This window comes from Actinia tenebrosa, unplaced genomic scaffold (genome assembly GCF_029948245.1).
Source record: "Actinia tenebrosa isolate PJP-AT-01 unplaced genomic scaffold, QUT_ActTen_1.0 PGA_scaffold11__36_contigs__length_13525064, whole genome shotgun sequence".
NCBI lineage: Eukaryota > Metazoa > Cnidaria > Anthozoa > Actiniaria > Actiniidae > Actinia > Actinia tenebrosa.
Window position 1 is genome coordinate 13,458,524 of NW_028292571.1, and position 27,997 is coordinate 13,486,520.

The 27,997-nt window shown below is 40.8% G+C and overlaps 1 protein-coding gene across 1 annotated transcript; it reads right to left on the reverse strand.

Moving 5' to 3' along the window:
- Positions 1-230: 230 nt before the first annotated feature.
- On the reverse strand, positions 231-27,995 carry LOC116300905 (uncharacterized). The gene is made up of 21 exons (XM_089027377.1): positions 27,487-27,995; positions 25,371-25,610; positions 23,724-23,879; positions 22,553-22,853; positions 21,863-22,138; positions 21,371-21,774; positions 20,351-20,623; positions 19,910-20,048; positions 17,163-17,418; positions 16,539-16,789; positions 15,229-15,504; positions 12,901-13,058; positions 11,398-11,584; positions 10,674-10,804; positions 10,526-10,597; positions 7,387-7,485; positions 6,549-6,765; positions 4,758-5,017; positions 2,959-3,217; positions 2,590-2,693; positions 231-796 (listed from the first exon to the last, which is right to left on the reverse strand). Exons 1-21 carry the CDS (start codon positions 27,847-27,849, stop codon positions 782-784), a joined length of 4,437 nt encoding a protein of 1,478 aa, XP_088883503.1. The 5' UTR covers positions 27,850-27,995; the 3' UTR covers positions 231-781.
- Positions 27,996-27,997: the final 2 nt, after the last annotated feature.

The window sequence follows — 27,997 nt, forward strand, 5'->3', positions numbered from 1 at the left end:
TTAGGAAGCCATTTTAATGTCACGGCATGTCGTACCGTGTACGTGCTGTAAGTCAGTACCGTATGTTTCCCACTCATACGATAACCATTCTGTTAGGAAGCCATTTCAATGTTACAGCATGTCGTACCGTGTACGTGTTGTGAGTCAGTACCGTATGTTTCCCACTCACACAAAAATCACTCCAAAATCAGAAAAAAATTCAAATTGTCTATTTTTTTAAAAATCATTCATTATTTTGTAAAGAGTTTAATAAGTGCATTTGAGAATATTAAATTATATTCATTTCTAAAATACCACCTAGATAAAATTTAAAAATTCCTAAAATTTATTTGTGAATGATTTGATAGCCTTGTGTCATCATCTACCTACGAGCTACTTTTCTAACTATCTGGGTTACCTTTGTTGAATATGAACGTGTAGCCCCGAGGACAAAACACTTTGAGGATAAAATCAGGCACCAGATCCCTGGTCATTATACCACAGCAATCCCAACGTATGCATTTACAAATTTAACAAACTTTTTCAAAGGAACTGTTCGCATGTAGGTGAGGTTAACCTCTTTATCTCGAATTCCAAATATGCAAAGTATATTGATCGTACAAAAAATGGCCCGTTTCCATGGTAACCTTACCTTCACGTGCACAGATCCTTTACATTGTCACATGCGTATGGTAATTTGAACACTCGTTACCAGACCTCACCGGATCATACTACCACAGGCACCCCTGCATGATTTTTTTTTGGGGGGTTATATTTTAGAATAGTGCTTTGTGCTTTTGCATCATGCGATATGATCCTGAAATAAGAAGGAAAGTGCAAGATTATTGTTCTTCTCACAAGAATCTCTCGTGCGGAATTTATGCATGTTTATCAGCTAAGTAAAAAAAACATGGCTTTATATAGTATTTTTTCTTAAGCTTTTTTGGTATAAATTTATCACTTCTATGACGTCAGCAGAGCACGGCTAGGTCCAGACTCCTAGCTTATTCAATTGGTCTATTATGACGTCATAGCAGCGCCCTTCCTAGACTCCTTGTCACAAATCACGGTATTCTATTGGTCTAGAGAAATTTTCATAAATCCGTGAAACAAAATTTAGCTATTAACTTCTATTAGCGCATAATAATGTTTAAAAGCGGTTATTAGAGAGACAATTAGTGATTTTCATAAACCCATATGATAAATAATTTAGCTATTAACTTCTATTAACGCATAATAATGTTTGGAAGCGGTTATTAGCGAGACAACTAAGTATTGCAGTGAAAGTTTTTTGACCGTAATTTATTACTTCGTTGTTTTAAGTCTAATGAGTAATAACTCGTACTAGTTTGTACTAATTATTATTACGCTATCATTTATTTCACGGATTTATAAAAATCACTCTATGCTTAGCTTTAGAAATAGAACGTTTGAAAAATACCATTGTTCTATAAAAAACTAGTTAATAATAAAAATATAAATGCTGTATTACGAACATCAAAGCAAATGTATATAAGCAAGAGAAAATGAACTAAGAGAAGGAATCCCCGTTCCCCATCATGTGCACACTTTGATGCTATTTTTAGAATCTCTGATGCTATTTTTAGAAACATTCGTTCGATCGTTAGTTTTTCTGCACGCGAATAGAGCGCGCGCTCTTCCCTGTTTGCTTATGTTTTCTTGCGTTTTGTTTTTTGTTTTCAAAAAAACGTGAGCAAACAGCGAAGAGCGCGAGTAGTATGCGCGTGCAGAAGAACAAACGAATCAAATGTGATTCTAAAAATAGCATCACACGGCGCCTATGATGGTAACAAGCATGAATAACAGAGATTCCTTCTCTTATCCCCTTTCATTTTCTATTGATATAAGGTAAAGAAAGTGGAAAAACCTTTGCCAAACATGTACATGCCAAACGTATATAGAGCGTTTTCACGTGACGTCACAGCGGCCATTATGGGGTACCAAAACAATACATTTTCTATCCTCCGGGGATTGAACTCTATTTTTATGCAAATACTGTGCAGAAAGTTTCTATTGTTTATGGCTGTCTTCTCACGTGAGTGAAAATGCTCTAAAGACCTCTTTAGCCTAGGCGTATAATATTTTCCTCTTTCAGACCCCGTGTCATTCCCTAGAGTATTATTTCTTTGTTTAAAGGTTGCACATGAAAGGACACATGAATATGGGTACCACTCAAACAAAAATCTTATTCTCAAGAGAATGACACGTGGTCTGAAGTGGGAAAACATCACGACCAAAGAATCTTATTCTGAAAAGAATGATAACCCAATCTTATTCTGAAATGAAAAGCTCAGTGCCGTAAGCGTGACGTGCCGTGACCGTGATACTTTCTAGAATTTTAATTGGCTGATTTTTTCACTCGCAATGTGATTGGTCTTGCATTGCCGTGACCTTGGCGTGACCGTGTCCGCGCCGTGTTCATGCCGTGTTCAGGGTATTTGATTGGATGGAGAGTAAATTCTCGTGCAATGTGATTGGTCTGGCGTATCCCTTGCTGTGTCACGACCGTGTTCGTGCCGTGAACTTTTCACAGTCATACGAAAACTGCATTATTCAAAGTATAGAGTATAGAGTATAAAGTCCTCATACAATTTGCGAAGGTTGGTGATAAAGGTGATTAGCACTGTGTGTGCTACTGTAATCTGAACTGGGTTCGCTGTCCAACAGTAGAGCCTGAGAACTGGATCTACGACCTGAAATATCAAACAGATACAGAAATATTGATATGAAGATCATCATAATAAGACAGACAGACAGACAGGCAGGCAGGCAGACACACAGACAGACAGACAGACAGACAGACAGGTAGGTAGGCAGACAGACAGAAAGACAGACAGACAGATAAACAGACAGACAGATAGACAGATAGACAGATAAACGGACAGACAGACAGACAGACGCACAGGTAGGTAGGTAGGCAGGCAGGCAGGCAGACAGACAGACCAAATCATCACTTACTCGTGCCCCTTCTCTTTGGTTTCTTTCTCCTGCGAATTTTTTCAAGCTCTGCTTGGGTTGGTTCTGGTGGAAGATCAGTATCTTTGAATGACCAAGACATTTGATACGGTCCTTTCCTCCACGGTGCTCTCGCCAACATGTGACAAATAGTATCGATACGATGCCAAATAAGGGTAAGAAACTGGATTACGATCAGGAACCCATAGATCGCAAGGAATGCGAAACCAATGGCATTTGTACCGAGCAGTTTGAGGGTTGTCTGAAATAGAAAAAATGTCAGGGCAAAACTGAACTCACGGATCCTTTTTATTCATATACATATATATATATATTATATGTAGTGTTTAAAAAACGAGGAGTGTTTTATACCTGATAAAACACGATCTACGAGTTTTTTGAACTGCTTAAAACACTCATGAACAATTTATAAGATTTTGGTTCAACTGGAGCCACCATACACGTCACGAACATGGATTTTTATACTTCGATAGAGATTTGACGTCACGGGCATGCGCAACCAGATTCAATAGAAGCTCCCACACGTTGGATATTGCGTGCCAAGGCAAAGACAGGCACGTTAGTCAAAGATCTTTAGGGTTGACTATGGCCTTGATGAAGCTCTATGTCTTCATCTAAACTTGGATGCATACTTCATCCCTGATGAAGTCATCCTCATAGTATTCGAGTGGTCTTTATATAAAGATCACATGTGTCTTTATATAAAGACACATGTGTCTTTATGTAAAATCACTTGAATACTAATGAAGAGGACTTTATCGGGTATAAAGGTTCATGCACGTGACGTGTATGGTGGCTCCAATTGGACCATAAGCTTATGAATTATTAATGAGTGTTTTAAATATATTTAAAAAACTCATTAATAATTCATGAAGGAAACACAATAGAAATCATGACCATGAAGGAGGTTTTATATCTGATATAGATTCGTCTTCATTTGCATAAACTTTAACTTGGATTTTCTCTATCAAACTTGGTTCATTTTGTAAAGAATTCGGTACAGTATGAGAACATACATCTGGAGTTTTTTAAGCCGTTTAATAAACTCGCAGATCGTGTTTTATCGGGTCTAAAACCACTCGGCTACCCGATAAAACACTCCTGCTCGTTTATTAAATAGTACATATATACACTCGATTGCAGAAACGTTGTAGTATACATTTATACATATGTCTAATTTATTCAGTATATTTAATGATATGCAAAAATGAAAAATCGCTTTATTTCTTGTTTGTTTCATTCAATGACTGTCAAAATATTTTTTTTCTTGTCTATTAGATCGTACAGATTATAAATCTGCTTTAAGCGTTGAAAATGGTTATTTTGCATTATGCATTTCATTAGATATTTGTATAAATTTATAAATGTATACTACAACGTTTCTGCAATCGAGTGTATATATATATATATATATATACAGAGAACCCACTAGTATCCCAGAATGCAGTGCAAGTGAGATATAACGTGTTTCTATTTAAACAGCTAAAATTAATATTTTAGAAATTGAAAAATCAATTGTACTTAAGTAGAGTGTACGGCATATCTCTTAAGTCCCGTTTACACTAGCGATTTTTGCGGCGATTTTGCGGCGATTTTTGCTACGATATTGTCCATGATAAATAATGGTAAAGAATTTACTTGTAAAGTTTTTTCCAGGATACCAAGATTTTCCTAGACGAATATCTCTTTTGAAGGATGAGACAAAAGATTTCATATTTCCGAAAATTGCCACAAAAATCGCAGCAAAAATCGCCATAACTCAGAGGTGGATTATTACTAACCTGCTTTTCAAGCGTGACCAGAAGGATCATCCATATTGCGTTAGCAATAGCAAACACCATGAGCACCGAGTCACGCAAGTCTTCTAGTTTCTCTTTCAGCTCCGTCACGGCACCAAATATGGCAGATTCTGGAAGAAGACAAGCTTCACGCAATCCTTTCCAGAAGTTGTATTCAAGCTCTTCGTCTTGATTGATTACTTGTAGCAACTGACAAGAAATTTTGCTAACTGCTTCTCGCGCATGACGGATTTGTCTTTGGGCTGAAAAGAGGATTTTAAAAAACATTTTGTTTTTGTCATGTTCCTCCATGTCACCCAAACCTCTTTGGGAAAAGCTTATGTATTTGCACCATCGCGTGCCGGCAATCTTAATACAGCTTGGGGTGCCTGTGGTTAGGTGGCAGAACAATAAAATCCCTTTGCTCTTGGGAATTGAATTCTTTCTCATGTAAAACGATTGTATTGTTCCTGCCATCTAACATGGCTGCCGTCACGTGATGGTGCAAGACCTCTATTAGAATACACTCAATTGAAGAATCGTTGTCGGGTTCAGAAACATAGAACATAAAAGCTGAGACCAAAATGGCACATGGAAAATGACATAATTATATTATAATTTATTCATTTGCGCCATCCATGCAGTCGGTTTAGAATGCCAAACGCGTATTAAAAACAGTGGATGATGCCACGGGTCTCCGAACACAGCATGTATCTAATTAACGTACTTCCCATGTGCCATTTCGGTCTCACCTTCTATGTTCTATGATTCTGAACCCGACAACGATTCTTCAATTGAGTGTACAAGCTTTTTCAGTAATATAATAATCAAGAAAATGACATGTGATTTTCTTTTAGCGCCATGTTTCCCCACATAATAGCGTATACTTGGTACCAATCTTTCCGTGGGAAGACGCCACAACCAAGTATTCAAAATGGCGCCCATACTTCTAAAAGAGTGTATAGAGAGTTTTTGCACGTGACGTCACAGCAACCATGTTGGTGTACCAAAACAATACATTTTTATCCTCAGGGAATTGAACTCTATTTTTATGCAAAAACTGTGCAGAAAGTTTTGATGGTGCTTTTAAGTCGTGACGTATTTCCGGCTCCAATCACACAAACGATCGCTAAAATCTTGCCAGCCACAACTTATTCCCAGGATTCAAGCATTAGATATATGAACAGAAAATCCTGAGAAAAAATATCTCTGGAAGTATAATTATTAATTTGGACCCGGAAGTAGTTTTTCGTTCGAATTACGTCACACTTAACAGCTCTATTGTTTGGTAACGTACACCAATATGGCTGCCTTGTCACGTCAGTGAAAACGTTCTATAGAGGTTTTGCACCATCACGTGCCGGCGCCCATAATCCAGCTTGGACTGCCTGTTGTTAGATGGCAGAACAATATAATCCCTTTGATCTCAGGAATATATAGACACCTTGCACTTATTCTCTATCCAGGGAACGAAACAATTAAGTTTTCTTCTCTTGAGGTTTGAAAACATTTCTCATGTGAATTTTCACTGTTTTATCCCCCCAGATCGACGTCACACGCAAGGGGTCTATAGACCGCTTGTAGCACGTCGGAATGCAGCTCAATTTGGAGGGCAAAACAATAGGTTTCCAATTCTCAGGAGATTAAAATTCTATTGCTTTGTCCTCCAAAGTAAACTCATTTGTCGTTACATGCAAGGGGTCTATTGGATGCTTTCTCTTGGAAAACGATTGTATTGTTCCTGCCATCCAACATGGCTGCCGTCACGTGATCGTGCCACTACCAACCACCAACCTGGTGTCGGGTACTGCAGGTTTTTAATGGCTTTAATCATCTTGGCCACGTGTGCTGGTTTGGTGATTTGAAGGTCATCTTTCAAGGTGCTCTTTAGTGTCTCACTGTCCATGGCCTTCAACTCTTCCAAGGTCCTTGGATTCGTGTATCCATTTGCTTGGAAATACGACCAGTAACTCTCTAGACCCAACTCATGTAGCCAATCATCGACACTTTCCTGATGCAAAAAAGCATATGAGTGTTAATGCTGCATTCATAATGTATGGCAAGGGGAGGGGGGGGGGGGGGGCAGGTGAAATCTTTAAATGACAAAAAAATTCTTAAGACCCCCTTCCCCCCCTTGAAGTCCCCCTCCAAAAAACTATCCCTCCGGGCAATTTCTCGTAGCTTCTTCTAAAAATTTTGAACCCCCCCCCCCCCAATTCTCTGAAAAACATTTTCAAACCCCCCCTCTTTTATTTTACTGGTAAAACGTTTTACGACCCCGCATAAATTTCACCTGCCCCCCCCCCCCCCCCACCCCTCCCTCCTCTGCCATACATTATGAACGCAGCCTAACGGGTAAGTCACATCACTAAAAGGATTTCGCAAGGACGTCAAGTGGATATAAGCCAGTTTATAGTTTTTAACGTTTTCAGTCCAGATTCGATTTTGTCCCGAATTTCTCACCTCCATTTGTCTAATTAAGATCGCGTGCGCACTGATAACGATTCTTAAACTATAAACTGGCTTAATTACAGCTACGTCACGTGGTTCGTTATGGGTTATGTGACTGTACACTGATTAATAAAATAATAATATTTTACTATATTAATATATCACGTGATCGAATACTTACAGGTACATCATGGACCAGAGGGACGTGTGGTATCTTTTCGATCATGTAGGCAAGCTGTATCTGGTGTCCTCTTTTGCTAATGCCTATAGCTCTCAGTTCCTGGAATAAAAACACTAGTTTTTAGCTAGTTATCTCTTCCTGGATTAAAGGCGAGATGGAACTTTTGGGCTTCCTGTGTATAATCAAATCACCTATCCAGCAAGGGTGGATCCAGCCAAAATCTTAGGGGGGGGGGGGGGCTAATTGAGTTTAGGACGGCTAATTGAGTTTAGGGGGCTAATTGGGTTTAGGGGGGCTAATTACGTTTAGGGGGGCTAATTGAGTTTAGGGGGGGCTAATTGAGCTTAGGGGGGGCTAATTGAGTTTAAGGGGGGGCTAATTGAGTTTAGGGGGGCTAATTGAGTTTACGGGGGGGGGGGGCTAATTGAGTTTAGGGGGAGGCTGATTGAGTTTAGGACGGCTAATTGAGTTTAGGGGGGCTAATTGGGTTTAGGGGGGCTAATTGAGTTTAGGGGGGGCTAATTGAGTTTATGGGGGCTAATTGAGTTTAAGGGGGGGCTAATTGAGTTTAGGACGGCTAATTGAGTTTAGGGGGGCTAATTGGGTTTAGGGGGGCTTATTGAGTTTAGGGGGGGCTAATTGAGTTTAGGGGGGGCTAATTGAGTCTAGGGGGGCTTATTGAGTTTAGGGGGGGCTAATTGAGTTTAGGGGGGGCTAATTGAGTCTAGGGGGGCTTATTGAGTTTAGGACGGCTAATTGAGTTTAGGGGGGCTAATTGAGTTTAGGACGGCTAATTGAGTTTAGGGGGGGCTAATTGAGTCTAGGGGGGCTTATTGAGTTTAGGGGGGGCTAATTGAGTTTAGGGGGGGCTAATTGAGTCTAGGGGGGCTTATTGAGTTTAGGGGGGGCTAATTGAGTTTAGGGGGGGCTAATTGAGTTTAGGGGGGCTAATTGAGTTTAGGACGGCTAATTGAGTCTAGGGGGGCTTATTGGGTTTAGGACGGCTAATTGAGTTTAGGGGGGCTTATTGAGTTTAGGACGGCTAATTGAGTTTAGGGGGGGCTAATTGAGTCTAGGGGGGCTTATTGAGTTTAGGGGGGGCTAATTGAGTTTAGGGGGGGGCTAATTGAGTCTAGGGGGGCTTATTGAGTTTAGGGGGGGCTAATTGAGTTTAGGGGGGCTAATTGAGTTTAGGGGGGCTAATTGAGTTTAGGGGGGGCTAATTGAGTCTAGGGGGGCTTATTGAGTTTAGGACGGCTAATTGAGTTTAGGGGGGCTAATTGAGTTTAGGACGGCTAATTGAGTTTAGGGGGGCTGATTGAGTTTAGGGGGGCTAATTGAGTTTAGGGGGGGCTAATTGAGTTTAGGGGGGCTAATTGAGTTTAGGGGGGGGCTAATTGAGTTTAGGGGGGGCTAATTGGGCTTAGGGGGGCTTATTGAGTTTAGGGGGGGGGCTAATTGAGTTTAGGGGGGCTAATTGGGCTTAGGGGGGCTAATTGAGTTTAGGGGGGGCTAATTGAGTTTAGGGGGGGCTAATTGGGCTTAGGGGGGCTAATTGAGTTTAGGGGGGAGCTAATTGAGTTTAGGGGGGGGCTAATTGAGTTTAGGGGGGCTAATTGAGTTTAGGGGGGGGGGGCTAATTGAGTTTAGGGGGGTAATTGAGTTTAGGGGGGGCTAATTGAGTTTAGGGGGGCTAATTGAGTTTAGGGGGGGGGCTAATTGAGTTTAGGGGGGGCTAATTGAGTTTAGGGGGGGCTAATTGAGTTTAGGGGGGGCTAATTGAGTTTAGGGGGGGGCTAATTGAGTTTAGGGGGGCTAATTGAGTTTAGGGGGGCTAATTGAGTTTAGGGGGGGGGCTAATTGAGTTTAGGGGGGGCTAATTGAGTTTAGGGGGGCTAATTGAGTTTAGGACGGCTAATTACGTTTAGGGGGGCTTATTACGTTTAGGGGGGGCTAATTGAGTTTCTTCCGTCAACACAACGGAAAACAATTAAAAAAAAGCATCTAATTCTTCATTTTAGTTTCATTTTGGTTTACTGGCTTATAAAGAGATAATAGATAACATTTCTAAAACATAGTCACAAAAACGTTTACAATTACTTTATGTTCGACATTTTACTGGATTAAGACAGCTTAAGACTTTTCTAATAGGATGCATTGTGGTCTAGATTGGGTACACTCATTATGATATAGAGCGTTTTCACGTGACATCACAACGGCCATTATAAGGTACCAAAACAATACATTTTCTATCCTCCGGGAATTCTCTTTTTATGCAAAAATTGTGCAGAAATTAGCCTCTATCGTTTGATACAACAATAAGTTGCTATCAATGACGTCACTTCCGGTAATAGCTCTTTTTGATGGCTTATAGAATCTTGGAGGTTGTTTTGATTTCTTGTTTTCTGGTTTCATGTCGTAGAAATAGTCAAATACAATAGTTTGAGGACTTATTTTGACATGTTTTCACTTAGTAAGTTTCTCCCTGTGAATCTGGGTCGTTCTTAATAGTGGTTCTCCAATTTTTCAACTCTCCACTAAGCTCTGACTTAGCTTGGCCTAGAGGATGTTTCAGGGGCGGCAGGGTTTCCATTAAGGGTGGGGATCGGAGAATGTTCCGGTAAATGAGCATAGGCTTAAACTATAGCTACTACCAAAATCTGACTTAGCTTGGCCTAGAGGATGTTTCAGGGGCGGCACGGTTTTCATTTAGGGTCGGGGATCGGAGAATGCTCCGGTAAATGAGCATAGGCTTAAACTACCACCAAAATCTGACTTGGCTTGGCCTAGAGGATGTTTCATGGGCGGCAGGGTTTTTATTAAGGGTCGGGGATCGGAGAATGCTCCGGTAAATAAGCATAGTATCCGGCTTAAATTACCATTATATCTTAGTAATTTAGAAATAGACCGTTTTCTCAAGGTTGCGTGCGCATCCAACTTGACGGGCCACAAAACTGAAAAACGCAAATTCAGTAAAATTGAGAAGCCAGTTTTATATTTAAAGAGGAGAATAATCGATTTTATGAATTCTTATCGAAAAAAATTCACAGCACGTTCTGGTATCGTGGCCCGTCAAGTTCCTTATATTGGGGTGCTTGAGAAAACGGTCTTTTGGCCCCACGACTTTCCCATGACTTACCTTTTTCGTCATGCCAGCAATAAAACTAACATTATCGTAGCCATTGTCTTTGAAATTCTTTAAGTAGAGGTTCTAAAGAAGAAGAAAAACGATGACGAAATTTAAAAAGACCGTTTCAAGTGCTTTAGAGCTAAGGCTCAGTGCTTACCCTTAGTTCGCCAGGTAACCATTCTTCAACAGCTGTTTCTGGGTGAAGTTTAGGAAGTCTGGTGTCAAATCGAACCTGCTTCTTTTCTTCACCGGGGAAACGCCATTTGGGAGCCTTTTCGGCGGCCTCATCTGAACACCAGACAAAAGCAAAAATTAAGTTCTTAACAAACACGAACACTACCTCATCAACACGATCACTACGTCACAAGCACGACTCCTACGTCATCATTATGAAATCTACGTCATCAAGACGATCGCTACGTAACCATCACGAACTCTACGCCATCAACACGATCACTACTTCACCATTATGAAATCTACGTCATCAACACGATCATTACGTCACCATTATGAAATCTACGTCATCAACACGATCACTACGTCACCATTATGAAATCTACGTCACCAACACGATTACTACGTAACCATCACAAACTCTACGTCACCAACACGATCACTACATGAAATCTACGTCATGAACACGATCACTACGTCACCATTATGAAATCTACGTCACCAACACGATTACTACGTAACCATCAAAAACTCTACGTCACCAACACGATCACTACGTCACCATTATGAAATCTACGTCACCAACACGATCACTACGTCACCAGCAAGACCTCTACGTTTTAAGGACGTTCAATAATATATCTAACCAAAACCTATGCTACTCAAAGAGAACGAATAAGACTTGGCTTTTATGATGTTTATCTGACCTGTACTTGTCGTTCTCTTCACTTTGGATTTCATGGCAGATTTAGGAGGTTCGGGTAAGGGCACAGGAAGAGGGATGGGTTCAGGCGACTCTGTTCCATTGTCTGAAGGGGATTGAGTAGGACCAGCCTTATTGTCTTCACTTGAAGTTGATTCCTCTTCTGAAAAAACACTGTCCGATGATACCTCCTAGAGTGACAGAAACAGAAACAATAAGAAAATCTAAATGCAATACCACTTCTTCTTAAAGTGCTACTACGACGAAAATCGCTCAAACTTGGATTCAGCTGAAACTTCCTAAAAATACTCTTTAAAGGTCCAATAATCACTGTATGAAGTGTTTTCTCGATATTCAGGACGAAAGTATGATATTTTTACGATTATGTTTTGGAGTCTGTGACGTCATACACTCAACATCGAACATCGCTCCATACATTTCTTTGTAGTTTATGATCAAAATATCAGTAGTAAAGGGAGAAAGAAATACCCAAACACCCCAAAATATAAATTATAGTCACAAGTAATGTGAAATAAGCACATTAGCCACCCTTTGGGCTTCATAGGAATAAAATAAATTAAGGATTTATATACAAAGAAATATACGTAGCAATGTTTGATGTTGAGTGTATGACGTCACAGACTCCAAAACATAATCGTAAAAATATCATACTTTCGTCCTGAATATCGAGAAAACACTTCATACAGTGATTATTGGACCTTTAAAGAGTATTTTTAGGAAGTTTCAGCTGAATCCAAGTTTGAGCGATTTTCGTCGTAGTAGCACTTTAAAGGAAAGCAGAAAAAAATAAAATAAATAACTTTATTTAAGTGTAGATGTATTTAGTTTGTGCAACTAATTGGGGACACTGAAATGAAACTGAAATGAAGAAATAATCAAAGAAACATAAAGTGTTTTAAGAATCCCAACTGGAAAGGAGGCAAACCAGTTGGCTATTAACAAGCATGGTCGAGAAACTGAATCTGAACTAATCAGAAATAAACCAGGACAAATACAGTCTAAGCTTGTGGCCACAGCGGGACTCGAATTCAGCATCAGCGAATTGCGAGACCGACGCTATGACCACTCGACCATACAGGTCGAGAAAGAGAGATAGGAAAGAAGGGGGAAGGGAGAGAGAAAGGAAGGGAGGGAGGATAGAAGGAAGAAGATGGAGGGAAAGGTAAAATGGAAGGAGGAAGGGTGTGACAGAGAGAAAAAAATGCAATGCCAATCCCACTTCTACTTGAAGGAAAGGAGAGAGAGAGACAAAAGGAAGAATATAGAGCGAAAGGAAGGAAGGAAGTGAAAAATGGGAGAGGAAAGGTGGATGGAAAAAAAATAAAGGAAGAAGAAGGATGGAAAGGTGAATGGAAAAGGAAAATAAGGAAGAAATAGAGAAAAAAAGATGGGAGCTCAAATTGAGTTTTGGATTGGGTGGGCTAATGTTTCAGAAATCTCTTCCTAAAACTGAAGGGAAGGGAAGAGAAAAAACACAGCACATCACCTCTCCTGATCTTGTTTCACCATGATTCCCAGCAGGCTGTGTTGGAGGTTCTGGCGCCTGTGGACGACAGCACATACACAAATACTTGAGCTTGTTCCAAACCACCGTGTACCAAGGAACTTCATCTTCGGACTTTTTCTCTTTTGTCTCTCGTGTTCCTGTTTCAAGACAAAACAAGAAACTGGATATCAGCTAACTCACAAATCGAACACTGAAACAACCTCTGGGCTGATCTAAGTTAGGGTATGGCTAACTCACAGATAGAACCCTGAAACAACCTCTGTGCTGATCTAAGTCAGGGCATGGCTAACTCACAGATAGAACCCTGAAACAACCTCTGGGCTGATCTAAGTCAGGGTATGACTAACTCACAGATTGAACCCTGAAACAACCTCTGGGCTGATCTAAGTCAGGGCATGGCTAACTCACAGATTGAACCCTGAAACAACCTCTGGGCTGATCTAAGTCAGGGAATGGCTAACTCACAGATAGAACCCTGAAACAACCTCTGGGCTGATCTAAGTCAGAGCATGGCTAACTCACAGATTGAATCCTGAAACAACCTCTGGGCTGATCTAAGTCAGGGCATGGCTAACTCACAGATAGAACCCTGAAACAACCTCTGGGCTGATCTAAGTCAGGGTATGGCTAACTCACAGATAGAACCCTGAAACAACCTCTGGGCTGATCTAAGTCAGGGTATGACTAACTCACAGATTGAACCCTGAAACAACCTCTGGGCTGATCTAAGTCAGGGCATGGCTAACTCACAGATAGAACCCTGAAACAACCTCTGGGCTGATCTAAGTCAGGGCACGGGTAACTCACAGATTGAACCCTGAAACAACCTCTGGGCTGATCTAAGTCAGGACATGGCTAACTCACAGATAGAACCCTGAAACAACCTCTGGGTTGATCTAAGTCAGGACATGGCTAACTCACAGATAGAACCCTGAAACAACCTCTGGGCTGATCTAAGTCAGGACATGGCTAACTCACAGATAGAACCCTGAAACAACCTCTGGGCTGATCTAAGTCAGGGTATGGCTAACTCACAGATTGAACCCTGAAACAACCTCTGGGCTGATCTAAGTCAGGACATGGCTAACTCACAGATAGAACCCTGAAACAACCTCTGTGCTGATCTAAGTCAGGGCACGGCTAACTCACAGATCGAAGCCTGAAACGGTTTTATAAAACGGCTGCTTCTGTCTATGTGCTGTGATATAAACACTCTGGGAGCTGTAGAGTGCTCTAAAAGCGAGAGAAACACTCTTCTAAGCCTCGTGTTCCTATGCTTACTTCTCTCGTGCTCTACAGCTCCCAGCGTCTTTACATCACATTACAGAGACAGGCGCGCGCGTTTCATATTCGTTAATTATTATATGACTGTGAATCTTAGAGCCTGGACACTAGCAAATCGAGCAATCTGATTGGATAGATCGCATCGCGGACTGGTCTAGATTCTCCGGTATTAACCGGTCCGATCTCATATTAATCTTACGGCGAAAGCATTTTGTCCTTTTCAATGAAAAGTGGTCATATAATAAAACTCTTATCAACCGAGCTTGGTCGGTCTGTACGGGATAATCTTGACCTCGGTCGGGTACAGACCTCACTGCACTCGGTCTGTACATTCCGACCTCGGTCAAGATTATCTCGTACAGACCTCACGCTCGGTTAATAAGATCTAAATATAAGTAGAGCGCAAACACTAAGTCCATGAATTAAAATCTAAACTGTTAGTGCGTACAGCGGCTTTTGAAAATGGTGAAACGCGGGGAAAAGAAACTCTGAGAAAGACATTCGAGAAAAAAGAGACTACAAACGAGAAATCGACAATGGTGAAGCGTACAAACATACTTTAAAACCATGCACCCGTACGGGGCTCTTCCGTGAGTTTCAATCCACATGCACTACCACTACATTCTATATTTACAACATACAACACTAAACTCGTATTTTTACAATAACTTACAAATTTCTCTCGCGCGCTGATTGGTTACTTTTTATCATCAATAAGAGGACAGACCAATAAAGCTATCGTCAACGAGCGCATGCTCTTTCCGTTGGTTGTTTTGATCACTAAAAATGAGAAGTTTTTATCGTTTTTGCTATTGTAAAAAACAAATAGACATCAGTTTTTTGTGTCTGTCCTCTTATTGACGATAAATTGTGTCATAACATTGTCAAAGAAGTGTGGATACTACTCCGCATACTACTTTGACAATGTGATGACACAATCTATCGTCAATAAGAGGACTGACACAAAAAACTGGTGTCTATTTGTTTTTTCTAATTTGATTTTTACGGAGAGTTTTTACATACCCCATGACCTGTCTGTAAGGTTACACACGGAATAGATAATCAGCAGTAAATAGCCCGATGGCAAGCAGAATAGGTACCATACTCCATGAACAAGGCAATACGCTTCAAACGGATGCATGAGTGCTGCAATCAAGAAGATTCCCACAAGTCCTGCTAAGTATAGCGAGCTCACATCCGCTGGAAGGTGATCGTCTGGACATTTTAAACCCGTAGGGGTGGGGGATGGTGTGGAGTAGTTATGGGATGTAGATGAATGTGATGCTGTATTAAGTTTGTCTAGGTAAAGAAAATAATAATAATAGTTAATAAATAGAGCATATTAATGTAAATCACCATCATCATTGCTTTTCTCATTATATTCATTTATCATCCTCATGTTACCAATCAACATCATCATCACCATATCAATGTAATTTTCATTTTAACGAGCATCATCATTATCATCACCACTATCATCATTACTATCATCAACATCATCTTCATCACCATCATCGTCCCCACCATCTTCAACATTATCCTTTTCATCATCACCATCATCATTACAATCATCATCACCATCATCATTACCATCGCCATCATCATTACCATCACCATCATCATGACCATCACCATCATCATCACCATCACCATCATCATCACCATCATCATTACCATCACCATCATCATTACCATCACCATCATCATTACCATCACCATTATCATTACCATCACCATCATCATTACCATCACCATCATCATTACCATCACCATCATCATTACCATCACCATCATCATTACCATCACCATCATCATGACCATCACCATCATCATGACCATCACCATCATCATGACCATCATCATCATCATCACCATCATCATTACCATCACCATCATCATTACCATCACCATCATCATTACCATCACCATTACCATCGCCATCATCATTACCATCACCATCATCGTCCCCACCATCTTCAACATTATCATTTTCATCATCACCATCATCATTACCATCACCATCATCATTACAATCATCATTACCATCACCATCATCATTACCATCACCATCATCATTACCATCGCCATCATCATTACCATCGCCATCATCATTACCATCACCATCATCGTCCCCACCATCTTCAACATTATCATTTTCATCATCACCATCACCATCATCATTACAATCATCATTACCATCACCATCATCATTACCATCGCCATCGCCCTCAAACATTTTTTAATGATGGGAAGGGCGATATTAACACATTTGAGTCTCATTGAGTTAAACGATAATTGTGTTATTGCCGACGTCATAAAGTTTTTGAACGTACCACATTTAGATCTCAAAGAAAGATCTTCACCAATTTGTGCTGCCATCCCAACAGTAACAAACGCCATAACTAGAGCAAACACGATGGTCAGTAGTTTGGCAACTTTAAGCTGGAAGTCCTGTTTCGTGTACAGACAAACGAACGCGAAACCAATTGTCACGAGAACCAGGAGGATTAGGATCGCATCCTGATTTATTCCAGGGCTGGCGTAGTGTAATGCCCCAGTAATGACAAGGATGACAGTAGCAGGACTGAAAAAAAGATTTGATGGATTTGATGTGACCAATGTAAGTTTGGTGAGGGAGGCAAGGAAGTAAAGGGTCAAGGAGGCAAGGGTCAAGGAGGCAAGGGGTCAAGGAGGCAAGGGGTCAAGGATACAAGGAGGCAAGGAAGTAAAGGGTCAAGGAGGCAAGGGGTCAAGGAGGCAAGGGGTCAAGGAGGCAAGGGGTCAAGGATACAAGGAGGCAAGAAAGTAAAGGGTCAAGGAGGCAAGGGTCAAGGATGCAAGGATGCAAGGAGGCAAGGGAGCGAGGAGGCAAGTAAAGGAGAAGGGGGAGGTCGAGAGCAGAATATATCATCATCTTGACTTAAAGACTTGAAATTGAAGTTTTCTTGCATACTTACGAAATCAGGGTAGAAAAGACCATCAGCCCTTGATAAATAATAAAAAGCAAAGATATTTTATCATTGTTTTCTGTTGTGACTTTCCATTCTCCGATTAATTGAATGAGATTGGCTAATGTGGATGGAATCCATCGACGTCTCTGTTTGAAGAATTCGTCAAACGCCTCTGGGCAATAGGTACTGTCTTCTGCGGCTGCGCAGTATTCAAGGCGCCACCCTGACTGGACCATTAGAGTACATAACCAACGATCTTCACCTAGAGTAAGAATTAAAGTTAAAAAATAAATACCAGTAGCGTACTCGCCTCTCGCCAGGCGCATCAAATGTGAAAAGACTGAGTTCGTCAAGTCCTTTACTTGATTCGAGGGTTTTTGTCTGGTTTTCCTCTCTCCACAAATCCCAAAAGGATGAATTCAAATTCATATGCAAATTGGCCACGCCCTGACTTAGATCAGCCAGGAGATTGTTTCAGGGCTCGATCTGTGAGTTAGCCTCAGTGTTCTTACCAGGAATTTCTTTTAGGGGGTCAAAGGGCCCACCAATCCGAAAGTTAGGGGCCATTTAGAAAACTGGATGGGCCATTCCCAATATCTTAAAACAAAGAATAATAATGTTTTTAGCCAGTAACTCTGTTGAAAATCTACAACAAATGTAAGACAGTTTTTTATTAGTAATGACAACACAATAAACTTTCGCTTGGCAGCCATACTTGAGCCTTCAATAAACAAGGTCAGTTAACACAGACTAATCCCAGACCTCTTGGCGAGTGAAATACAAGATGGCGGATATGTTCGATTCGTGTCGTTTCATGTGGACTTTCACCTTGTTTATTGACAATATAATGCGACTTTTATTATTTCAAAAGTACTCTAAATCTTTTAAAACTATCAGGGAGTATTCTTTGGATAATTCACGCGCCCTTGGGGGTGCATAGAGTTGACATTTGTGCGTCATTTCTGATTTTTATGCGCGAATCCCGCAATGGCGCGGCCTGGTAAGAACACTGGTCAGCCATGCCATGACTTAATTAGATCAGCCCAGAGGTTGTTTTAGGGTTCTATCTGTGAGTTAGCCGTGCCCTGACTTAGATCAGCCCAGAGGTTGTTTCAGGGTTCTATCTGCGAGTTAGCCATGCCCTGACTTAGATCAGCCCAGAGGTTGTTTCAGGGTTCTATCTGCGAGTTAGCCATGCCCTGACTTAGATCAGCCCAGAGGTTGTTTCAGGGTTCTATCTCTCTGAGTTAGCCATGCCATGACTTAATTAGATCAGCCCAGAGGTTGTTTCAGGGTTCTATCTGCGAGTTAGCCATGCCATGACTTAATTAGATCAGCCCAGAGGTTGTTTCAGGGTTCTATCTCTCTGAGTTAGCCATGCCATGACTTAATTAGATCAGCCCAGAGGTTGTTTCAGGGTTCAATCTGTGAGTTAGCCATGCCATGACTTAGATCAGCTCAGAGGTTGTTTCAGGGTTCAATCTGTTACTTAGCTGTACCCTGACATAGATTAGCCCAAAGGTTGTTTCAGGGTTCCATCTGTGAGTTAGCCATGCCCTGACATAGATCAGCCTAGAGGTTGTTCCCGGGGGGGGGGGGGGGGGGGGGGGGGTACTCCCCTATATTTGCTATACGGGTATGTGCCGCCCTATAGGGTATGGTTTTTCGGCTTTTGGGTCTGGGGTAGGGTATCATTTTTTGACATTTTGTCTGGGATAGGGTATCATTTTAGTCTGGGATAGGGTTAACGATTTGGTTGTTTTTGTCTGGCGAATAGGCTACGCTTTCTGCCGACCAAAAACAATAAAAATGTTAGTAAATATTGATTGCAATCGATTGTAAAACCGTATTTTCCGTCTTTTAGTCTGGGATAGGGTGTACAATTCTTAGTTTTAGTCTGGGGTAGGGTATGTAAAATCAAAATTTTAGGTCTGGGATAGGGTCAGGGTTTTGAGGTCCTGGCGGCACACCCCTACCCAAGTTGGGGTGGTAGTACCCCCCCCCCCCCCCCCCCGGGGAGGTTTTTTCAGGGTTCGATCTGTGAGTTAGCCGTGCCCTGACTTAGATCCACCCAGAGGTTGTTTCAGGGTTTGATCTGTGATTTAGCCGTGTCCTGACTTAGATCAGCTCAGAGGTTGTTTCAGAGTTCAATCTGTTACCTAGCTGTGCTCTGACTTAGATCCACCCAGAGGTTGTTTCAGGGTTCAATCTGCCGGTTACCTACCTGTGCCCTGACTTAGATCAGCTCAAAGGTTGTTTCAGGGTTCCATCTGTGAGTTAGCTGTGCCCTGACTTAGATCAGCCAGGAGATTGTTTCAGGGTTATATTCACAAGTTAGCCATGCCCTGATTTAGATCCGCCCAGAGATTGTTACAGGGTTCTATCTGTGAGTTAGCCGTGCCCTGACTTAGGTCAGCCAGGAGATTGTTTCAGGGTTCTATCTGTGAGTTAGCCCTGCCCTGACTTAGATCAGCCCTGACTTAGATCAGCCCAGAGGTTGTTTCAGGGTTCCATCTGTGAGTTAGCCATGCCCTGACTTAGGTCAGCCCAGAGATTGTTTCAGGGTTCCATCTGTGAGTTAGCCGTGCTCTTAGATCAAGCAAGAGGTTGTTTCAGGATTCGATCTGAGTTAGCAGTGTTCTGAATAAGATCAGCTAAACCCATGCCTCTGTCCTAAGATATAAACACCGTAGCCAGCCAATCAGAGGGCACTCTTTATCAAATATTTTCTCATAACTAATAAATGTACGTACCCATGTCTTTGGTAAGGAAGTCTATTGAAGTATTTACTCCAGTGGCGTAGATAGGCAAGACGTCTCTTATTGCACGCGCCCGGTACACGCTGAAGCAACCGGGTGAACAGAGAACAGATCCAAGGACGTGATTGGCTACCTTTAAAACCAATCAGCAATGTCAGCCAATATTCCCTTTCACAGTTCCCTGGGCCATCTTGAAAGGTAGTCGAGCCTTTGCAACGAAGCGAGACGAACGATGAGCTTTCAATGATAGAGACCTTTTTTTAACACCTTGGACAATTACTTACAGGCCCCTATCATTGCAAGCTCACCGTTCGTCTCACTTCGATGCAAAGGCACGGCTACGTTTCAAGATGGCGCCGGGAACTGTGAAGGGCACTATTGTATTGCTCAGAATATACCACATATAATAAACCGCCCCAAAAAATTAGATCATACCTTTTGGAACCAATGACCAATAGCGTAGTCAAAGACTTGATACCACACTATTGGACCAGAGCCCAATGGGTGAGTACGCCCACAAACCGCCCCAACCTTAGGATCTCTCATCATCAAGTCCAGCAATGCCTGCACAGATTCATGGGTAAACCTGACGTCAGCATCGGTTGCTAGGATATAGGTATTGTCGTCAGTAGAACCCATCATGGTCTCTTTGTAGTCCAAGACGTAGGACATGTACATGGCTTGACTCCAGCGTTTTTTATTCTTGACCTTGATTTCATTATCCATATCAAAAAAAACATTTTAAAATAACTGTTATGAATGTCGTGTTCTGATTGGTTAGGAGCGTGCTTTATGGGCACATTGCACGCGCGCACTTTCCTTTGCGTCATTCCTATCTAAAAGAGGGGCATTGTAATTTTTATTTGATGGAAACAAAAAACTTGCTTGCTGTGCTGTGTCAGTTATGAAGCACTTGGGGATCGAGAAGTGTCGAGAAGCTCTCCGCCACGCTTCGTGCTTCGGCCCGTTTACACTGGCGATTTTTGCTGCGATTTTTGTGGCAATTTTCGGGAATATGAAATCTTTTGTCTCATCCTTCAAAAGAGACATACGTCTTGGAAAATCTTGGTATCCTGAAAAAAACTTTCCAAGTAAATTCTTTACCATTATCTATTATGGACAAAATCGCAAAAAAATCGCAGCAAAAATTGCAGCAAAAATCGCTAGTGTAAACGGGGCTTTAATTGAGCAGAGTCTATTTCAGAGTTAAAATAAAACTAGACCACAATGCATCCCGTTTAATCGAGCTAAGAATGGCCTATTCCGCACAAGGCAGTAAATGACGTCAAGCGCAACCAAACAATACTACTACTAATAAATTATAATTAATAATAATAATATATAAATAATATATAAATAATATATAAATAATATATAAATAAATCATAAATTATAAATCATAAATCATGAATGAATTAGAAATTAAAAATAATATTTAATTAATAATTAATAAACCTTTAGATTGTCCTTGAGATGAATGACAAATGGCATGCCACCAGGGAGCTTCCACCTTAGCTGCATCCCATAAGGAGTTTTGATTTTCATAGTGCTTTCAATCTTCACCTTCAGGGTCTTGGGCACCAAGGCAATCAATTGTAAAACAAAGTCATTGAGGACTTCTCCTTTCACCGCCCCGTCAAAGAAAATATGAGCTTCAAACTGACGCTTGGAAGCCAGTCTGGCCATGTCTACATCATGTAATGAATGTAACAACTGTTCCATTTCAGTTTCAGTTTCATGGTACATTGTCGTACAGATGTAGACGCATGATTTCTTTGTGATTTCCCGCTGGTTCACCTGATATTCGTCTGTGATTTGGTTTTTACGGTTGAGAAGAAGGTTTTGCTCCAAGAAGGCACCTATCATAAAATAGAAAATTGTGAATCACATCGCAGAGCAGTCACACATCGCAAAGCAGTCAATATAAAGCTCTTTTTCATTTCTCACCGTTATAAGAAGGCAACCAAAACAAGGAAGACTCCTTGGCCATGATGAAGGTCTGGCCCTTCCAAACATAGAAGCCAGTGGAAAGAAACTGTGCAACCCAAAGGCCGACGGCTATTGGTATTACATATTCCTCATCACCATGGTTACACGTAAATGGGATGGAAGATGTAGAACAAATGTGTGGTATATATATGAGTACCATGGCAACAGGCGTGGCTAAGGTAAGAGGTAGTGCGAAGGCCACTCGTTGTATGCACATGGCACAGGCAAGGCCACCTAAGGATTAGAAGAAATATTTAAGTCAGGGCACGCCTAACTCACAGATCCAGCCCTGAAACAATCTCTGGGCTGATCTTAGTCAGGGTACGGCTAACTAACAGATTGAATCTTGAAACAACCTCTGGGCTGATCTAAGTCAGGGCATGGCTAACTCACAGTTTAAACCCTGGAACAACCTCTGGGCTGATCTAAGTCAGAGCATATTAGTTAATTCACAGATCGAACCCTAAAACAACCTCTGGGCTGAACTAAGTCAGGGCATGGCTAACCCACAGATCAAGCCCTGAAACAACCTCTATCATTACTGAATAAAATTGGGCTTAGTTTTCACCTGGGAGAGGCAACTCAACCTACACCCACTAAATCTGCTACTAAGGCACGACAAAGAAAACAACGTAACCGAAGACTTACCCAAAATGTATCCTACAAGACTAGTAACAATCTGTGCAGAGAAAAAATATTTGGCTGGGCCCACACCAAAGTTATCAAAGCCTTTCTGTAAGCTGCTGGGGTGGAGATTTGCCACACCAAAAGCGTAGCAGAAGAGAGCTGCAACAATTGGTGTGAGAAGAAGCTTCCAGAAGCTTGCAATGATGGTCGATTTCCCTCGAGCTGTTGGTTCATAGCCAAACTCTTCAATGCCAGTGTTCATATTTTGGTTAGGATTAGCTGTAGATGTCCCTTGCATCCCTGATGTACTTGGCATACTTCCCTGTATCAAAACGGAAGAGCACTGTAGTTATAGACCCCTTGCGTGTGACGTTTTAGCTAAAGTTTTAGCTTATAATGTTGACTGTAGGAGAAATAGCATTGAATATAAATTCGAATATTTGATAAGGATTTGTATAGGAAAATGTGCTGGATGGCAAAGCTTGCCACACATTTCACAACACATTTCCCCATACAAATCCTTATCAAATATTCAATTTTGTATTTAATGCCATTTCTCCATTGTTACATGTTATAAGCTTAAACTTTGCCTTCTTACAAATATTGAGGTGCTCTTTCCATTTCTGGTGTTCAATTTGACACAACGTCTCTTTTTACGGGATTGGGGGGGGGGGGGGGGGCACGTGACCTGTTGTTGCAAAAGGCCTATTTGGAGGACAAAACAAAATAACTTAAAGCTCATGAGAATAGCAGATATTGGAGTTTCACTCTATTACCTTCAAACAATTGTCTCATTTGGGTCAGGTTCTATACATTTCATCGTATTGACCCAAATGCCTCAACTTGAAACAATTGTTTGAAGGCAACAGAGTGTAAACTCTGATATCTGCTTTTTATACGGAAACCTATTGTTATGTCTTCCAGATTGAGCTGCATTCCAAAGTGCTGCAATAATTCTTTTGCTTGGTATCAATCACCTCAATGCAAATCAAATAGGGAGTTTGTACATCCAGCGTGTCATCTTAATATTAAATCAATACAAACAAACGAAAGGAAATATAAAAGTTTACTCAGCAAAAGTTGAAAGTTAATTTGAAATAAAACAAAGATGATGGAAAATATATATTTTTTCTTTTATGAATGATTGTGCTATTTTGGCATATTGTAGAACCCTTGTTTGTGAAAACCTTACCGATAGATCATTCCTAAACACTGAGTCTTCAAAAGGATCAGCTTCATTTCTGGGTTTAATCTGTAGTTTCTGTATCTTGGGACACCAGGCGATGGACAAGAGGATGAGTGAGGCAGGAATACCAGCAAACTCAATTTGGTTTTCCTTCTTAATAACCTACCACAAAACATCAATAAGTATTTTTAATAATATGCCTCATACTTCTTTTGGGTTGAAGTACATAATATAAACAATATCAAGGGCGGATCCAGCCAAAATTTTATGGGGGGGGGCTATTTGAGTTGGGGGGGGAGGGGGCTTATTGAGTTTCTTCTGTGAACACAACGAAAAACAGTAAAAAAAAGCATCTCATTCTTCAGTTTTGTTTTTGTTTTTTTTTCTGCTGAAGGGGGGCTTCAGTCCCCCTTTGCCCCCCCTCCCCCCCCTGGATCTGCCTCTGCTCATTGGAGTGCACAATAATGGCCTTCTAAGACCCTCCCCATCCCTTAGAAATTCCAATCCTTCTCCATGGGTGAGGTATACTATGGATATTTTCTGGAACTATATATATCATAAACTCCTCAGACCCTTGAGATCCCCACCCCTTGGAAGTTTCAATCCCCCTCCTTGGGGGAGGTATGGATATTTTTCTGGAACTACACAATATACCCTCCTCAGAACCTCCCCACCCCTTGGAAATTCCAATTCTCCTCTATAGGGAATGTATAGATATTTTTCTGGAACTTCACAATAAACGTCCGGATCCCCCACCCCTCGAAAATTACAATTAAGAAAAAAAGGTATGGATATTCTCTGGAACTTTACAACATACACTCCTCAGACCCTCCTACCACTTTGAAATTCCATTTCCCACCCATGGTTGAAAAATTAAAATTTTTAAGAGCTACACAATATACTGACTACCCGTGCAGACCTTCTAATCCCTTGCAAATTCCAATCTGCCACCATGGGATACAGTCGTTTGCAACTAAGGGTGAACACCAGACACTAAAACATGTTCTAACTGGCAGGCGAAACCTTGAAGCTAGTCAAAAATCAACTCCTAAATTCCAATCCGATCATGGAATGAGGGCCACAGGTTTGTTAGCCCGCACTGGCTATTAAGTGCTACCCTCGTAAAAAAGGACTTTAACCGGAAGGTTGAGTTTTGGCGCCACAGTACCAGCCTGATGGCAACGTTTGTTCAAATACGCGTACACCTTGATCTGTTGGTGTTGGTCATGGATTCCTTCGAAAGAGTAGACATAAGCAAGTTTCTAGAAGAGATCGATCCTAATCTCCTTCAGTATTCTTCACATTTTTGAAAAAAAGGCTTTACTTCAAACAAAAGCATGAAGTACTGGAGGGAAAACGATTTTGATTCTTTCGAGATTAAAGTACCTGAAGGAATTTGCGCACCCAACCGTCCAACGAATCATTACGAAACATACGCATTCCGGTTGACTATAACTTCAATGTTTCGGCCGCCAGTTAGAACATGTTTTAGTGTATGGAGTTCACGCTTAGTTGCAAACGACTGTATGGATATTGTCTGGAACTACAACAAATACCCTTCTTCAGACCCTCCCCACCCCTTGGAAATTCCAGTCCCCCACCATATGCACTTTAGTTCACTGGTAGCTATGGTAACAAGCAATTTATACTCACGTCGTAAGTAATTAGAGCAATTCCTACAATTTCCAGCACAAGAGCAAACACAAGAAAAATCATTGGCCAACGATGGTTTTGCGCTCCGTCTCTCAATTTATTCATTTGCCATATAATGGGGACAAGAAACAATGCATTCATTACAAGAATGCAATGAGGTGCAGTTAGGGTGGTCTTGAGAACGATGACTACCAAGAAGAATGACAGACCAACTACTTCTAAGGATCCTGCCACCAGACACTGCAAGAAATAGATAAAGATAATGATGATCATTATATAGAAATTAGATCTTAAAATCAACCTACAAATAGACTCGTTTCGAATTCCAAATTACCGCTGTGTTTCTTGATTACAGACTCATTTGCACAGGGTTAGCCTCGAGTTTGTGCAGAATATTCACGTGTTGCAGTCAAGGTCCGTCGAGCTTCAAAGTGTTTGTATTGTTGAAGTTGTGCATTCTTTACTTTACCGTTGGTATTTGTGAATATTTAAACACTGATACGAGGCTAACCCTGTGCAAATGAGTCTGTAATCAAGGAACACAGCGGTAACTTGGAATTCGAAACTGGTCTATTCTAATTTGTTCTTTTGGTTGCATTGTAATTGGGTCCTAGAAAGCTTTAAAAGAGAAAACTGTTGTTTTGTTTTTTTTGTCCACCTCTTAGTGCTAAAGTTGCATAAATAAATAATTTAATTGAAAATAAATAATAGTAATATAAGCATGACGAAGATCGATGATGGTGATGATATGGGGATATATAATTAGGGAACCATTCATATGCATCATTAGTCAAATCCAACTTGTGGTCTATAATCAATGCTGCATTCTGATTGGATGAGCTGACTACTAGGCTATAAGTTATAGCCATGACTAGCAGCGAAAACTGCCACCTTTGAAAACCAAAACATTAAATTTAGCCTTAATTTGATTTGCATATATAACTTTCACCAACAAGTTGGACTTGACTAATACAATATTAGTCCTCTCGCCCTCATGGCTAGTATGATCAAGTCAGTAGTCCATTCGGGTTCAAGGGCTGTTGCTAATTAGCTTATGAGGTGGGAATCGGAACAAGGCTTAAGATAATGGGCAGTCATCAGACAATGTCTGCATATTGTCAGAATTTGGAACTTGTCTGGTAAAATCTTTGTTTTGCCAGTCAGTTTGACCACTAATGTTGAACCATTAGTCAATGTAAAAGGTATGAATGGGCTAAAAAACAAGAATGTGCATATATGTCTGACCATCTATATGGATCTAATTTATTTGGGCGAAATATTTTGACAACTTCAGATGTGAGAATAAGATTCAATATTCATGTGTCTTCTCATAAGCAACTGGTCATTCCAGTAAATTTTGCTTGCCATTTTATTATTCATTTAGCAGTGCATCATTTTTTCACCTGCCAAACCTGAAATTTGGCCTGTCATTTGGCTTTTTGGCAGAAGGCTGCTATTTCAAGCCCTGAGTCTTTAAGTTTAATATTACTTATTGTATATTTTGTATCTTTCATTTTATTCTATTTATATCTTAATATAGGGACTTCATTGTTCTGCCATCTAACCACAGGCAGTCCAAGCTGGATTATGGTCCCGGCACTTGATGGTGCAAAACCTCTATTAATAAGTTTCAATTTCAGCCGCATGACATACACCTACTTGCATGAACGTTGTCATACGAAAATAGAACAGTAGTGATTTAGTGAGAAAGGAATACATTAAAAGACAAAAGAAGATCACTGAAGACGAACTTTTTCTTTTGTCTTTTAATGAATTTCTTAATTTTTAATGTTCTATTCTTGACGTATGGCAACCTTCTTGCAAGTAGGTGTAAATGATATAAAAATGTTACAAGGAAAGGGAAGAAAAAATGATGAGGCACTGCCTTTCCTTTTTAGAATAAACAAAAGGAAAAGTAAATTATAAAGGCACAAATAACAGCAAGAAATCAAAGATTCATTCCGAAGATCATATGACCTTACAGTCATTGATGCAAATTATTCTTAGCAATGCATGTGTCTTGCTGGCACATTTGAATCTTGCTAACCAGAAACTTCCCCAAACTTTTAAAAATTTTCATAAGTTAGAGAATAATAGCTAAGGAGTATACACCTACCCATATTATTGCAGAATTTGTCGGCCAAGAATGTGTATGTCGGAACAAGCTTATGAATACAGCCCTCACGAGGGACAAGAACTGTGGTATCATAAGGATGAATACCATCATTATAAAAGTGGTCTCCTTCGAAGATGAATTTTTTTCGTCAGTTTTAACAGACAGTCTCGTTTCGTTATAGTATTTCCCAATAGCCAGCAGTGAAATTTTGCTTGTAACGACACAAGCTAAAACAAAGATAGAGAGAAAGCCTGCAAAAACCCATTTGAAGACGGAAAGCCATCCAGAAGGTCTTGGATCTCTCGTCTTCTCAAACTGCAGCTTTGCAGTCGCTTTAACAGTAAGTTTAATCTCTGGTTCCATTTTCAGGCCAGCTTAGATCTTAAGGACGTTAGTTTTGAACCTGAAAAAAAGGAGATAACTAAAATTCAGGTCATATTACGGCTGCTTTTCTTGGAAATTTAGGAAGTGAGTTTGCATGCCTGAGCATGGAACGAGTCACTTGACCGGA

Bases quoted from the DNA above. Each gene is read 5' to 3' on its own strand.
- LOC116300905 (XM_089027377.1), bottom strand. From the start codon at position 27,849: ATGGAACCAGAGATTAAACTTACTGTTAAAGCGACTGCAAAGCTGCAG. The intron at 21,775-21,862 runs GTGAGAAATGAA...ATTTTATGATAG, and splicing joins TTGGTTGCCTTCTTATAACG to GTGCCTTCTTGGAGCAAAAC. The intron at 13,059-15,228 runs GTATGTAAAAAC...GTCTTGAAACAG, and splicing joins CCTTACAGACAGGTCATGGG to GAACACGAGAGACAAAAGAG.